General features: G+C 45.0%; 1 protein-coding gene and 1 pseudogene across 1 annotated transcript in view; one reads left to right on the top strand and one right to left on the bottom strand.

The window, feature by feature from the left end:
- The first annotated feature begins 3,775 nt into the window (after window positions 1–3,775).
- LOC135972983 (protein FAM200C-like) lies at window positions 3,776–4,842 on the top strand (annotated as a pseudogene).
- Window positions 4,843–9,975: 5,133 nt separating this feature from the next.
- EFCAB7 (EF-hand calcium binding domain 7) overlaps window positions 9,976–14,860 on the bottom strand; it is a 41,801-nt gene continuing 36,916 nt past the window's right edge. The window contains exon 14 of the mRNA XM_005284767.4: window positions 9,976–14,372. Within this exon, the coding sequence (XP_005284824.2) occupies window positions 14,298–14,372 (75 nt within the window). The 3' untranslated portion in view covers window positions 9,976–14,297. The remainder of the gene's footprint in view (window positions 14,373–14,860) is intronic.

Here is a 14,860-nt window from a genome sequence, read left to right as displayed (position 1 = left end):
TCTTTGTTCTGGTGGAGTACCGCAGTCGAGGGGAGAGTGCTAGGGTTACCATACGTCCGGATTTTCCCGGACATGTCCGGCTTTTGGGGCCTCAAATTCCCGTCTGGGGGGGAAATCCCAAAAAGCCGGACATGTCTGGGAAAATAGGGAGGGAGGGCCCGGCAGTGCTCGGCTGGGGCTGGAGCCGGCGGTGCGGGGCCGGGCCGGGGCCGGCAGTGCTCGGTCAGGGGCCGGGCCAGGCCGGGGGCCGGCGCGGTGCCGGGGGCCAGCGTGGTGCTCGGCTGGGGCCGGGGGTGCGGTGCTTGGCCAGAGCCGGGGCTGGGGCCGGCGCGGTGCTTGGCTGGGGGCCGGGGGCACAGGCACTTGGCCGGGGGCCGGTGCCCCAGGGCCCGAGCCAAGCCGGGCAGGAGACGCCGGGGCCAAAGCCTCTTGGCCTGGGCCGGCTGGCCGCTGGAGGGAGCCGCTCGGCCAGGGGGGCCGGACTGGGCTGCGCTGCACCCAGCCCCAGCCCCAGCCCCAGCTTACCTGCTGCCTCCCTGTTTCAGGCTTCCCACGAACATTTTATTCGCGGGAAGCAGGGGAGGGAGAGGAGCAGGGGGCGGAGCGTTCAAGAGGAGGGGGCAGAGTTGGGGCGGGGCTGGGGGCAGGGAAGGGGCGGGGTTGGGGCGGGACCGGGGGCGGGGCCCCATGGAGTGTCCTCCTTTTTAAAAATTAAAATATGGTAACCCTAGAGAGTGCTCAGTGGTCGATTTATCGCTAAATCAACCCCCACTGGATCAATCGCTGCCTGCCGATCCGGCGAGTAATGTAGACAAGCCGTTATTAGTGCAGTAGTGAAGAAAAGTCCACAGAGATGCACTAGAGCAATGGTTCTCAGCGGTATGCAGAGGTCTTCCAGGGGGTACAGCATTCTGATATTTACCTAGTTTTACAACTGGCGACATAAAAAGCACTAGCAAAGTCAGTACAAACTAAAATTTCATACAATGACTTGTTTATTCTCACTGAGATGTAAGTACAATATTTATGTTCCAATAGATTTATTTTATAATTATATGGTAAAAATGAGAAACTAAGCAATTTGTCAGTAATAGCGTGCTGTGATACTTTTGTATTTTGATGTTTGATTTTGTAAGCAAGTACTTTTTAAGTGAGGTGAAATTTGAGGTATACAAGACAAATCAGACTCCTGAAAGGAGTACAGTGGTCTGGAAAAGTTGAGAGCCACTGCATTCGAGAGCTTCCAGCAAGCGGCAGCTTCTCTTGGGCTAAGAGTTGCTTGGGCGAAAACAAGAATCCAGAGGGTCGGCCCAAAGTTGTGATATCAGACATCTGTGCTTCTGGACAAACCATGGATGTAATGTATGATTTAATTAATTTATTTGGGCTGTAAACTATCAGCAAACAGACGCAGCTAGCCAGACATCCTAAGGAGTATTGGGTTAGCAGCCTCAGCCATGAAGGACCTGCATAGGGTCTGGAACCAAACAAAGGTGAAATAATATCTAAAAGTATGGATTTATCAAACCTGCCTATTTCTGATCCTCTCATATGGATGCGAAACATGGACGTTGCTTAAACAAGACATCAGGAGGGCGAGAGGCATTTCATATGTGTTGCCAGCAGCGACTGGTGGGTATAAGATGATTTGACTCCATCAGTAATAAGGATATAGTTTTAAGAATTGGCCTTGAGCGGACTGAAGTCATCGCTGGCTACCGTTGGCTGGTCCTTTTAGGTCATATTGCCTGCCTCAGAGACGAAGACCTTGTATATCAAGCTCTGGAGACTGGACTTGAGGTCAGGAGGGGACGCTTTCCAGTCATGGACTGGCAGCAGTCACACAGTCACCACACCTGTGATTAACCTGCCTGTACCAATCAGTTATAACACTATGGAGCTCTTCAAATAAAGGCATACAGTGTGGTCATGGATACTTGGCACTATGGACCTCTGCTGTCTGAATGTATTGTTGTTCAGTGCAAAACATATATTTAGACCACAACCACATGCTTTGCCCCTGATTCTCTGAGATCCTGGATACCCTCCTCTCTTCCCTATCTGTATAATGAGGATAATGCCTACCTCCAAAGTGGCGTGAAAGTGAGCATTAATTCAGTAAAGGCTGTTGTCATAACTATAAAGGGAAGGGTAACAGCCCTCCTGTGTACAATACTATAAAATCCCTCCTGGCCAGAGACTCCAAAATCCTTTTACCTGTAAAGGGTTAAGAAGCTCAGGTAACCTGGCTGACACCTGACCCAAAGGACCAATAAGGGGACAAGATACTTTCAAATCTTGGTGGTGGGGGGAAGGCTTTTGTTTGTGCTCTTTGTTTTGGGGGTTGTTCGCTCTTGGGACTGAGAGGGACCAGACATCAATCCAGGCTCTCCAAATCTTTCTGAACAAGTCTCTCATATTTCCAACTTGTAAGTAAACAGCCAGGCAAGGCGTGTTAGTTTTTATCTTTGTTTTCTCAACTTGTAAATGTACCTTTTTGCTAGAGTGTTTATCTCTGTTTGCTGTAACTTTGAACCTAAGGCTACAGGGGATTCCTCTGGGCTCTTTAAGTTTGATTACCCTGTAAAGTTATTTTCCATCCTGATTTTACAGAGATGATTTTTACCTTTTTCTTTAATTAAAAGCCTTCTTTTTAAGAACCTGATTGATTTTTCCTTGTTTTTAAGATCCAAGGGGGTTGGATCTTGATCCACCAGGAGTTGGTGGGAGAAAGGAGGGGGATGGTTAATTTCTCCTTGTTTTAAGATCCCAGGGGTTTGGATCTGTATTCACCAGGGAATTGATGAAGAGTCTCTCAAGGCTACCCAGGGAAGGGAATTAGCATTTGGGAGTGGTGGCAGCGGACCAGATCTAAGCTGGTAGTTAAGCTTAGAAGTTTTCTTGCAGGCCCCCACATTTGTACCCTAAAGTTCAAAGTGGGGAAGCAGCCTTGACAGCTGTGAAGATGTGAAGCATTACATAAGGACAACATACAGTATTATTATATATTAGATTGGAAACTCTTTAGGGCACACACCATGTATTTCTGTGTCTGAGTACAGTAAATAACTCCAGGTCCATGAAGCCCGCATCTTTCTGCTTTTATTAATAAGTAAAAAGGTTAGTTTGTGTGTAGGTGCACCACTGCCCTCTATTGCTGAAATCAGAACTGCACAACTGTAACATAGGCCCTATGCTGCTAACATCTAGAGCACTGGTTCCCAGACTGGTGGGGGGGCATGAAGAAATTCCAAAGGGGGCGCGAGGCAGTGAAATTTTCATAATGAATTTTTTTTTATCAGTGTAAAAAATTTTTATTTTTATTTATTTATTTATTTATTTAATAGACCAACGGACAATAAATTATACATATTCTGTATACATAATAACTATTCATAAAATTGTCCAATTACAGGCCTATATTATTTAACTACAATAAAGTATTAAAAATCTTCTCATATTTGATTATGAATATAAGTAGGCAAGAATAAAGGTATAACATAAAGTACAACAATAATAAAAATACAACTATAAATAAAAGTATATAACTGCAATGTTTTCAAATTTCATACAACGAAATGTGAATTTTTTTTTTTTTTTGCCTTTCGACGTGTAGGAGTGACTTTTCGGTTGGTGGGGAGGCCGAAGAACGATGTAGAAAGCAACGGAACTTCTTAAATCTTCCTCGCTCACAAGAGTGTTTGAGACTGTTCTATCGTAGGAGTGGTTACCTCCACCACTCACCGCGCAAGACCGTCTACTTGCCGGACTAGTGGTGGGGTGTATATATAGGGCAGCACGTGTCCGTACATAATAGTAGTAGTAAATAAACGTTCACGATAACTCAAATTAACTTGCATCCATTATTATTAACAAATCAGGAAAATTATTTATATAGATTTTTTTATTAGTATATTATGGCCGCGATTAAGAAAAGGAAGTACTACATTAAGTATGGTTTCACCGTTATGGAAAAAAATGGGATCGATCATCCTCAATGCATAGTATGCCGTGCAGTTCTCAGCAGTGATGCCTTGAGACCTAGTCGTCTTGAGCGACACTTGACAAAGAACCACAGCGCTTTGAAAGACAAACCAAAAGAGTTTTTTGCTGCTAAACTTCAAAATTTAAAACGCATGAAACTGGACACTACTGGAGCTTTTCGTCCATCAACTGTTCACCAAAGTGGTAGAAGCATCTTATGAACTGTCATTGCTCATCGCTAAAGCCAAGAAAGCGCACATAATAGGAGAAACTCTTGTGAAGCCTTGTTTGTTGAAAGCAGCTGATATTGTGCTTGGTGCCGAAAGCAAGAAAAAAATATCAGAAATTTCGCTTTCCAACAATTCCGTGAAACGTTGCATCGATGACATGGCAAAAGATCTAAAACGTCCAGTTGTGGAGGCAGTTTTTCTTTCGCAATTCAGTGCGACGATACCACTGATGTAGCACAATGCTGTCAGTTGCTCGTCTATGTTCGATTCATTAACGATAAAATTGTGAAAGAAGAACTGCTTTTTTCGCAGGAATTGACGACCACATCAAAGGCTTCTGATGTTATGAAAACAGTTTCCGACTGTTTTGAAGAAAATGGACTTGCATGGGAAAACTGGTTGGTGTATGCACAGATGGTGCTCCAGGGAAAAACTGGTTGGTGTATGCACAGACGATGCTATTTTCCAGACAACTTTTCTGGCAGCCCTGTTCATAAATTAGCACGTAATCCGTTCAATGTTGATGGTTTTGGTTTTTTGCCAACCCTCCAGGGTTATTATAGGGGAGAACCTTATCACAGGCCTAAACATAGGCGTGCGCAGCCCATTTCATTAGGGGGTGCACACAGGGAGCCCCGCCCTAGTCCCGCCCCTATCCACTCCCTCCTACTTCCCGTCCCCAGACTTCCCCCTCAGAGCCCACAACCCCCCTGCTCCTTGTCCCCCCCCTGACTACCACCTCCTGGGACCCCTGCCCCTAACTGCCCCCCAGGACTCCTCCCCCACCTAAGCCTCCCTGCTCCTTGTCCCCTGACTGCCCCCCTAGGACCCTACCCCCTATCTGTCCCCTGACTGCCCCGACCCTTATCCACACCCCCGCCCCCAGACAGACCCCCGGGACTCCCACACCTATTCAACTGCTCCCCACCCCTGACAGGATCCCCAGAACTCCCGACCCATACAACCCCCCCCGCTCCCTGCCTCCCCCAACCCCTCTCCACATCCCTGACTCCTGACAGCCCCCCCAGAACTCCTGACTCATCCAACCCCCCCAGATCCTTGTCCCCTGACCACCCCTTCCAGAGACCCCCCCCACTAACTGCCCCCCAGGACCCTCCTTGCTCCCTGTCCACTGACTGCCCTGACCCCTATCCACCCCCCACCCCCTGAGAGACCCCGGGACTCCCATGCCCCATCCAATCCCTCCCCGGCACACCCCGTGCGCAAGCCTATGGGCCTAAGACATGCTGTTGCTGTCAAGTCCCCCCCCCCCAAAATATGTTAGTGGGAACAGCAGATTCATGTCTCTCGCTGGTGGAATCGCCTGCACTTCCCCCCCCCCCCGACCGCGTAAAGCTGAAATCGCGCATGTTAAATGCGCGTAAGATGCGACAGATCTGTACGAGGTTCTGATATCTAGCTCATGAAGTTCTGAATAGCCATGGTGACCTGTGCAGTTAGCTGAAAATTCAAGGGCTTGCAGATAGCTCCATTTAGGGGGAGAAATTGGTGATAGGATTGCACCAAAGAAACACCTATTTCCTTACAAAGAATGTACACAGTCCTGCTTCCCTGAATACAGTACGGCAGGAATCAAACAACAGGAGATAGTTTACAGCCCTCTGCCACGTCATTCAAATTCCTGGGTGGCCTGTGGTTTGGTTTGGGCCCCTGTTGTGTAAGCTGCCTGGTTCTATAAAGGACATTAAGGGCTTCTTATCACTATTTTAAATGATGGGCGGTGGTTACAACGCCCAGTTTCAGTGAGGTTTCATCCAACCCATAAACAATGACAATCATGAAGCTCCTAGATGGCAAGGTGTATATTACATTACCCTTCTGTGGGACCTTTTATCAATACTAGTTTTTAAAGCATTACATCACCCAAATGGAACGGAATTCATTCAAATGAAAGTTGAAGGTGTTTTTTTTTAAATGTAGGTTTGGAAAAGGGAGCAGCACTACCAGAGCTTACATTAAAAGGTAAAGTATTTATTTTAACTACTCTGAATAATTTCTTCCTATTCTTACAGCTTGTTGCCAAAGTCAACGGCCATTGTTAACCTAAGGCTGGGCAACAGGGGGTCTGTTTTTCTTTCTTTTAAATGGATATCAACAATCAATGTTATTGCAACATACACTTTCCTTTTAAGCTTAGGTAACCAGTTGTGTTACAGAATTTTTGCACAATATGCATTTGAGTAACTATTTATTTTCTGCAAATACACTATAAGCTTGCAGTTGTCTTTGATGTATGTAGGCAGTGCGTGAAACCCTGACCCCTTTGAAGTCAATGGGAGTTTTATCATTGTTTTCTGAAGAGCCAAGATTTCACCCAGTATGTCTAAAGACCAGACCAGGGGGATTGCAAGCCAGGACTCCTAAATTCAGTTCCTGGTTCTTCAGCTGATTTACTATATGACCTTGGGAAAGTGACTTAACATCTCTGTACCTTGGTTCTCCAGGTAAAAATGGCTAAAATAATATCTACTTCAGGAGAATATTTAATTGTTTGCAAAATATTTTGAAATTCTCAGATGCAAGGCACTATAGATGTGCCATGTTTTATTTCAGAGTAGCAGCCGTGTTAGTCTGTATCCGCAAAAAGAACAGGAGTACTTGTGGCACCTTAGAGACTAACAAATGTATTAGAGCATAAGCTTTCGTGGACTACAGCCCGAAGAAGTGGGCTGTAGTCCATGAAAGCTTATGCTCTAATATTATTTAGTCTCTAAGGTGCCACAAGTACCCATGTTTTATTATTATTGTTTTCGAGGGGAAATGAACATAGTGGAAGCTCAATCTACAACTGTTTATAGCACTACTCTTACCCTTCTGAACAGTGAAACAGCACTTAGAATGTGCTTCTGTCTCAAGAGCAGGAAGGCACTAATTTTCATTTTGAAATCAAGGAAATAATTTAATTCATCCAGTCCCACCAGAGATGGCTGCAGAGGTACAGATATGCATAAATCTTTGCAGGATTTGGGCCTCGGTGGTTAAATATCAGGCTCTGGCAAAGGAACCAGTCTCCGAGAGAGAGATTGGGGGCTGGGGTGAAAAGGGGTGGGCAAAGGGAGACAATGAAGCCACAAGAGCTAAGGAAGATACATATTGCATCTGACAAAGTGGGTATTCACCCACAAAAGCTTATGCTCCAATACATCTGTTAGTCTATAAGGTGCCACAGGACTCTTTGTTGCATATTGCTCTTTGTTTCCTATGAGTGCTTTGAGATTATAGCTCTAGGGTGAAGTCCTGACCCTACTGAAGTCAGTGGGCGTTTGCCATTGACTTAATTGGAAACAGCATTTTACCCAGTCACACCCCTGGTTAAGCTTCCCCAGCTAGACAATACCAGGCTGTTGTGTTTGGGTCCTTTTAAGCTTCTCTTGGTCTGAATAGATCCTTACATTCTCTTTCTTTGGCCCCTCTGGCCCACTTCCTGGGCACAGACTCTCAGTCACCCCCTCACTGAAGTGGGACATTGCAGTCCAGCTGCCGTAGGTCCCCTGATCCATGCTGATCACCCCACACCCCCAAACACCAGTCACTTAAGCACATCCTCATGGGCACTGGTTTGCAGTTTATCTCTCCAGGGATATATAATGACTGAAACACATAATACACAATCTTTGCAAAAGCGTTCCTAAAACAGTTACTCTTCATTGTACACAGCACAAGAGATACACAGATCTGGACAAAACAGTTCAACACCTACTTGCCCTTCCCTGCTTCAGTTTCCTTGTCACCCTTGTGTGTTCTCCGGGTGTAAGTCAGAGTCCTCTAGGGAGTCCAGGATCCTCCATTTTCTCCTGCATCTCCCCAGGGACTGCGCCTTGATGGAATGGGAAGGCTGGCATGTTCTGATGACCCTGAGAGCTATGCCTGCTGGAGTATTACACCTGGTAGGGTCACCCAAGCCAGATGGGTTGAAGGGTAGGAGCCAGACTCAAGGCAATCCCACCGGTCCTTCCCCTAGGGGGCTGTGAGTCAGGTTAACAACCTGTCCATACAAAAATGCTTTCCATTACAGAAACAACGCAGGGACAAGCTGTGTCGGTCACAGATTTCCAGATACAATCATCAACTGTGGAGAATCACAATCTGCTGGACATAAGACAAGATAGTACTGGCCAACCAGCAAATCCAGCCAATGCTATGATAGAAGGGAGTCAACGCTGCAAGGAAGTTCTTCAGCTGAGATGAGCTTCTCAGGCTATATCTAAACTTAAAATGCTACAGTGCACAGCCGCAGCACTGCAGCTACTCTGCTGTAGCGCTTGGACGCTCACTACAGTGACGGGAGGGGTTCTCCCTTTGCTGTAGTTAATCCACCTCTCCGAGAGGTGGTAGCTCAGTCGATAGAAGAATTCTTCCATTGACTTAGCACTGTCCATATCAGTTAGTAGCCTCTGAAGATGTCAGTGCCTGGATGGGCACGAGCGATACCTGGTGCCTCCATTTATCACGGAGATTTTATAGGTCCCTGTCTATAGCTAAGGTGGCACTCTACTACTGTGGTCCAAGCCCATTTCAGCTTCTTTGTAACTTTGGTTTGGAAAACTAGTGTGGCCAGAAAATTGGCAGATTTACTCTCCAAAGACAAAGGAGATGGTTTCTGCAAAATTGGGAGAAAATTTGTCCATACGTCTTTGAACAGCAGTCTTGAAATGAGTATACAAGGAGTATCAGATTCCTGCTACAACCAGCTGGACTTTGATTTTATAAACATGGGGAATGCAGTGACAGGAATAATGCATTTTATACCATTTTATCTAGCAAGGTCTTGTTGTTTCCCAGCCAATCTACCAGCTTTTTCTTAGTGGTATGAAACTTCCAGTGACTGTTTGTGTACTATTAGGACCCTGGGGCAGCCTTTCAAAGGTGTGTCCTGTTGCCATCCTTTCACAGTGCCCTTAGAGAAGGGTTCTAAATGTTGGCTGGTTTAGCTTGTCAGGCCCAAGAGGTTAAATATTTACAATGCATGTTGCTACAACTTATACTTTTTCCAAATTATATTGAAAATGGACCTTTACTGTCTCTCCTACAGGTTAGAGAACCAGACCACATGTAAGATCTGTCTAGGGTGACCAGATGTCCTGATTTTATAGGGACAGTCCCGATTTTGGGTTTTTTTTCTTATATAGGCACCTATTACCGCCCACCCCTTGTCCCGATGTTTTACACTTGCTATCTGGTCACCCTAGATCTGTCTAAGATAGGGGTCGGCAACCTTTCAGAAGTGGTGTGCCGAGTCTTCATTTAGTCACTCTAATTTAAGGTTTTGCGTGCCAGTAATACATTTTAACATTTTTAGAACGTCTCTTTCTATAAATCTATATTATATAACTAAACTATTGTTGTATGTAAAGTAAATAAGGTTTTTAAAATGTTCAAGAAGCTTCATTTAAAATTAAATTAAAATGCAGAACCCCCCCGGACCGGTGGCCAGGACCCGGGCAGTGTGAGTGCCACTGAAAATCAGCTCGCGTGCCGCCTTTGGCATGCGTGTCATAGGTTGCCTACCCCTGGTCTAAGCACTGGTACCTACAGTATGTAAATTGTGGCAGTCCTGTAACAGTGCTCTCATTTCAGAACTGACCTTTCCCTGCCTAATATACTGTTACAGCAGAATAAGTCAGAGTACAAGAGTTGCTGGTGGATAAATATAGCTTTTCAAGACTACTTGCTACTCAGTCAGACAAGGTCACATAAATTTAATACCTATTTAAACAGACGCCTTTTAAGAAGCCAGTCACTGGTGTCACAGTTCTTTATGTTGACACTTAGCATAACTATAAAAACTGCAATAGACAAAGTGTGTAATTTCTGTTTCAGCTTGTTTCTGGGTGTTACATCCAGCTTCTTTATTCCAGCTCACCCTGAAGATAATTGGTTAAAGTCAGCAGCTAAGAACCCAAAGCAAAGCCGTCATCTTTTCTACAGGGCTTATTTCCTTATGACCTTATGTGACAATCTGGGGGACCTGTCTCTGTACAACTTATGAATTCTGGATGATTTTGTGAACTCTATGGATAACTCCAATCCGCTACACATAGCAAATCAGACAAAGGCTGATAAGGGCCTATCATGTATCATCACACTCCCTGTCTGGAAGAAGCTACAGAACAAACAAAATAAGTTGTTAATGACTGGCAGAAAAATGAGTGTGGTAAAGTGGAGGGTGCCTAAACTGGAAGAATGCAGTCATCATTACAGGTGGTCTGCTGGGAGCGGGATTTGGAGGAATGGAAAATCCCCAGAAAGGGAACAAAGAAATCAGGTGTTAGTGCAGGTGTTTAAAAATGCAAAGGTGGAGAAGTTCAAGGGAGAGGGACAAAGGGGCATGTATCATGAGTGAGGGAACCTTTTTGACTGCAGCCAGCCAGAGGTGAAGGACTCTGTCACTGACTGCAGGGAACAGAGAGAAAGACTCAATGATTTGGAAGAGATGCCAGACCTGGAGGACTAATGATGAGGAGGCCTGGAACCCTGGAAGGAAACTGACTCAAATCCTGAAAAACACTCAAGAGTGGTGAGGAAACTGAGGCAAGGAATGTTTTGCTTAAATCTGTATATCTCGTATGCTGTTTGAATTAACAGTTATTATTTTAGAAACCCTATGCAAAGTCTGTGCCTATTTACTTCAACTACCATGTGCCCCTGAAGAGGTAAACTATAAATCAGAGTATCCACAAGGAGGGATCTCTGGGAGTGGCTGTTTTTAAGCTACTGGGGTGTCTTCGGGGGTCTGGCCTGGTCTTGAGGGCCTACAGTAGCTGAGCTATGTGATTCCACTTCCAGAAGGGATATCAAAGAGTCTACACCCAGGAAGTGTGCCAAAGAGCCTGAAGTGAGAGCAGGGCTGGCTCCAGGCTCCAGCCAAGCAAGCTCGTGCTTGGGGCGGCAGATTCTAAGGGGCGGCATTGCGTCCAATCTTAGGACAGCATGGCTGACCAAGTTTTTTGCTTTGCCTCCGGGTCCGGCCGCCCTGGGGTTTATTTTATTTTTTTGCTTTGCCTCTGGGTCCGGCCGCCCTGCGCCCTGGAGTTTATTTTATTTTTTTGCTTTGCCTCTGGGTCTGGCCTCCCTGCACCCAGGGTTTTTTGTTTTGCTTTGCCGCCGGGTCCGGCCGCCCTGAAAAAAGTCAGAGCCGGCCCTGAGTGAGAGACAGTGGCTGGAGTTTACTCAGTGACAAAGGGGGGCTTAAAATCACACTGATCCAGCAAGTTGGGCCCCAAATTCAACAGTTTCGTAAGTGTCCAGCAGGTGGAGCTTGACTATGACACTTTATACCCAGATTTTTAAAAAAATGTAAAGGAATAAAAAAAACAAGCAGTGGCTTAATCAAGCAGAGCAAGTGTAAGTTAAGTACTAACAGCAACAAACACTAAAGGGGAAAAAAATCAAATCACTGATAGATTGGAAAAATAAAACCAAGAGCCCCCACTCTTAATAGTTCCAAGACACAGGGCAGGTCTACACTTAAAATTCTGCATCGGTGCAGCTGCGCCATTGTAGCACTTAAGTGAAGATGCTCTTACGCCAATGGGAGAGAGCTCTTCCATCGACATAGTTAATCCACCTCCCTAAGAGTGGTGTGTCAATGGGAGAAGCTTTCCCATCAACCTAGCGCTGTCTACAGGGGGGAGTCAAGGTTGGTATAACTATGTCGCTCAGGGATGTGGATTCTTCACACCCAACAATGTAGTTGTACCAACATAGGTCTGTAGTGTAGACCAGACCTAAGATAACAGTCCCACACATAATCAAACCCACAAATGTGTATATTAAACCCCAAGAGCCCCTAGGCCCAATTGAGATAGCAAGCTCTTCCTCAGGGAAGCATTTACAAACAGATGGAAATACAGCACCGATTTTCAAATTGCACTACCGGATTTACAGAATCCAGTCTTTGTAGAAACACAATACTGTAATTATAAGGGATGGCTCCTTTTCAATATTTCCAAGCGTAACTACTAAGGCAGATGAAATCAACTGAATGCAGTGCCTTGGCAGCAATATTTTATAAAAGATTTATTGCAATCTTCTCTTATTACTGGGTACAGCAGTATTTGTAGCATGGAATCTGCTTTACAGACACACACCAAAAGTAGAGAAACAATGTCACAAATGTAAAAAGGATTCATATTTTAATTGTAAAGTGTACCGCACCCAAAATGGAAATACGCATTATTATGATTGTGGTGCCAGTGACGTTTTACAGCCGTGTAGGAAAATAAGGACCTGCCTCAAGAACTTTCTGATCATGTCAATTAAACACAATGCAAACAGCTAAGGATCAGGTGTGGGTGGGAAGAGGTCAGCATAAGGAGGAGCAAAGGGATGGCATGTTGCACACAGGAAAGCGGAAGCTAGATGAAATACAGCCTGGTCTACGCTTACAAGGTAGCTCAACATAGCTATGCTGGCCAGCTGCAAAATAAAGTCAAGAGGGTTGAAGTGGTGAAAGTGAGAAAGGAATACACATGATTAAATAATTCTATAGCAAATTCAACATTCCTCTAGTAGGGCTCACTCTGCACACTAGTAATTTTTCAGAAAGAGACTGCATAGGAGTAACTAAGCATTTGTTCTGTTAGGAAAGCAAACATTCTTCATAATAAAGAGAGTCTGTCGGAGGCCATGGAGGAAGATGGGCCTAACCCCCAATTGTAGACACAGTTATGCTGACAGAAGAGTGCTTCCATTGATGTAGCTACCGTCATCTGGGGAGGTGGAGTTTGGATGGAAAAATCCCTTCTGTTAGTGTAAGCTGTATCTACACTACAGGGTTATATTGGCATAGATACGGCTACACCACTATGTTGGTATAGTCTTTGTAGTGTGGTCGTACACGGACTGAAACATGAAAAAAAGGCATGAAGAAGGAGGAATATGGGAAGAAGGAGACAAGGAGGCTCCAAGAAGAAAGGACTGAGCAGAGTGTGTGAAAGGGGTGCAGATGGGAATCAGAGCAGAGACGAAGGCAGGAGTGGAGAAGCACAGCACTGAAAGTGGAGTGCAGGGAGTTTGACTGGGTAACGTGTGAAAGCCAGTGAAGGGATTCAAGGGAGTGTTAGCTCAAGAGAGAGGAAGATTTTAGTTGCAGGATTCTGGATAGAGTACAGAGGAGAGAAGCCTGGAGGTGGAAGTTACATTAATCAGGGTAAAAGATAACAGGTCAGATTTTTAACACAGTGTCAGTGACAGAGAGGAAGGGACAGATTTTAGAGATATAGAGGAAGAAGAAATTGGGTTTGCCAAAAACCTGGATATAAAGGAGAGGAGTCAAAACTGACATCAAAATTAGAGGTGGCGTGACATGGATGGAGTGAAGTTGTCAATGGTGGCAAAGAGGAGAGAGAGAAGGTCAGTTTTTGACACGAGGAGTTTGAGATAGTGGTGGGGTCTCCAAAAGGAAAGAGCAGGTGGATGGAGAGACAGTTGCACATGTGGGACTGCACAGCAAGCTATAGGAAAGACCGTTGGCTGTGCCAGCCTTGGCATTTGTGAGGCACAGCTGAGAAACAATAACTTGCACTTCCACTACATGTCAATTACCACTGTCTACCCTTATGCCCAGGACCAGCTAAGGATGTGAGAGAGAGTGTAGCAAACTGGTTCTTTGGGATACATTCAAAACATAAATGATTCATTTTATGTAAAAAGCGTGTGCGTGTGTTCTTTCTGCAGATGATTATTCCTTTCAACCTACCAGCTGATTTATGCTTTCATGGCTGTGTTCCCCTCCAACAAAGGAAAGCAAATATATTTCTAATTCCCTCAAATCGGCAGAGTGCAGGGGGGAGCGTGTGGCTGCAGGCTTTGCAGTCACAAAAAGCCATATCTGGCCGTCAGATCTGAGGGACTGGATAGGATTGAAGTCAGGTTTTGTGGTTCATTGGCTTGAATAGCTGAAACCATGGGAGCAAAGCATAGATACAGAATAAATGATCTGTATCAGTCTTGGTTCTGAAGTGGACAAGATTAATCAATTTATCTATTAATCACAGGACAATCCTGATTTAGTTCTTGTTTTAGTAGCTCCAAGAGTAGACTGTTTTCTAAACATGGTGTTTAAGGTACGAGAGAATGCACACAATTATATATCCATTCTTCTTGCTCTTTCAAAGGCATCACATGCTGACAAACCTGCATGTAAAAAGAGGGAAAATATAATGAACTCTCTTTAGTTACCATTCTTTCCTTAATTCCTACCCAACTGAACATTTACTACTTAAAATGCCATCTAGATAACATTAATAATTGTATTTCTAGTACATATTGAAAAAGTTAGCTGATGCAAAATTGAAGTTGTGTAATGATAGGTATTATTACTGCATTTAACTACATTATGGGTAAAATCCTGCAGTGGGCCCTAAGCCTACAATTCTCATTGATTCCAGTGGGAAATGAATCTTATAAAACACCTTGCAGCCAGGGCTTTGGAGCTGCTCCGCGCTCCAGCTCCGGGCTCCGCTCCAAAGCCCTGCTTGCAGCATGGAGCCTCCTATATCTGATCAAAGCTATCAGCAGTAGTGTTAGAATAACCCTAATCCTGCACTCCCATGGAGTTGCATCAATCTAAATGAGACGCCAAGCGGGTGCAACAGTCCATCTGCACATGCCAGGATCGGGGC

Source organism: Chrysemys picta, chromosome 8 (genome assembly GCF_011386835.1).
Source record: "Chrysemys picta bellii isolate R12L10 chromosome 8, ASM1138683v2, whole genome shotgun sequence".
NCBI classification, from domain to species: domain Eukaryota; kingdom Metazoa; phylum Chordata; order Testudines; family Emydidae; genus Chrysemys; species Chrysemys picta.
Note: the sequence above shows the minus strand (reverse complement) of the source record. Positions and strands in the feature narration are given on the sequence as shown.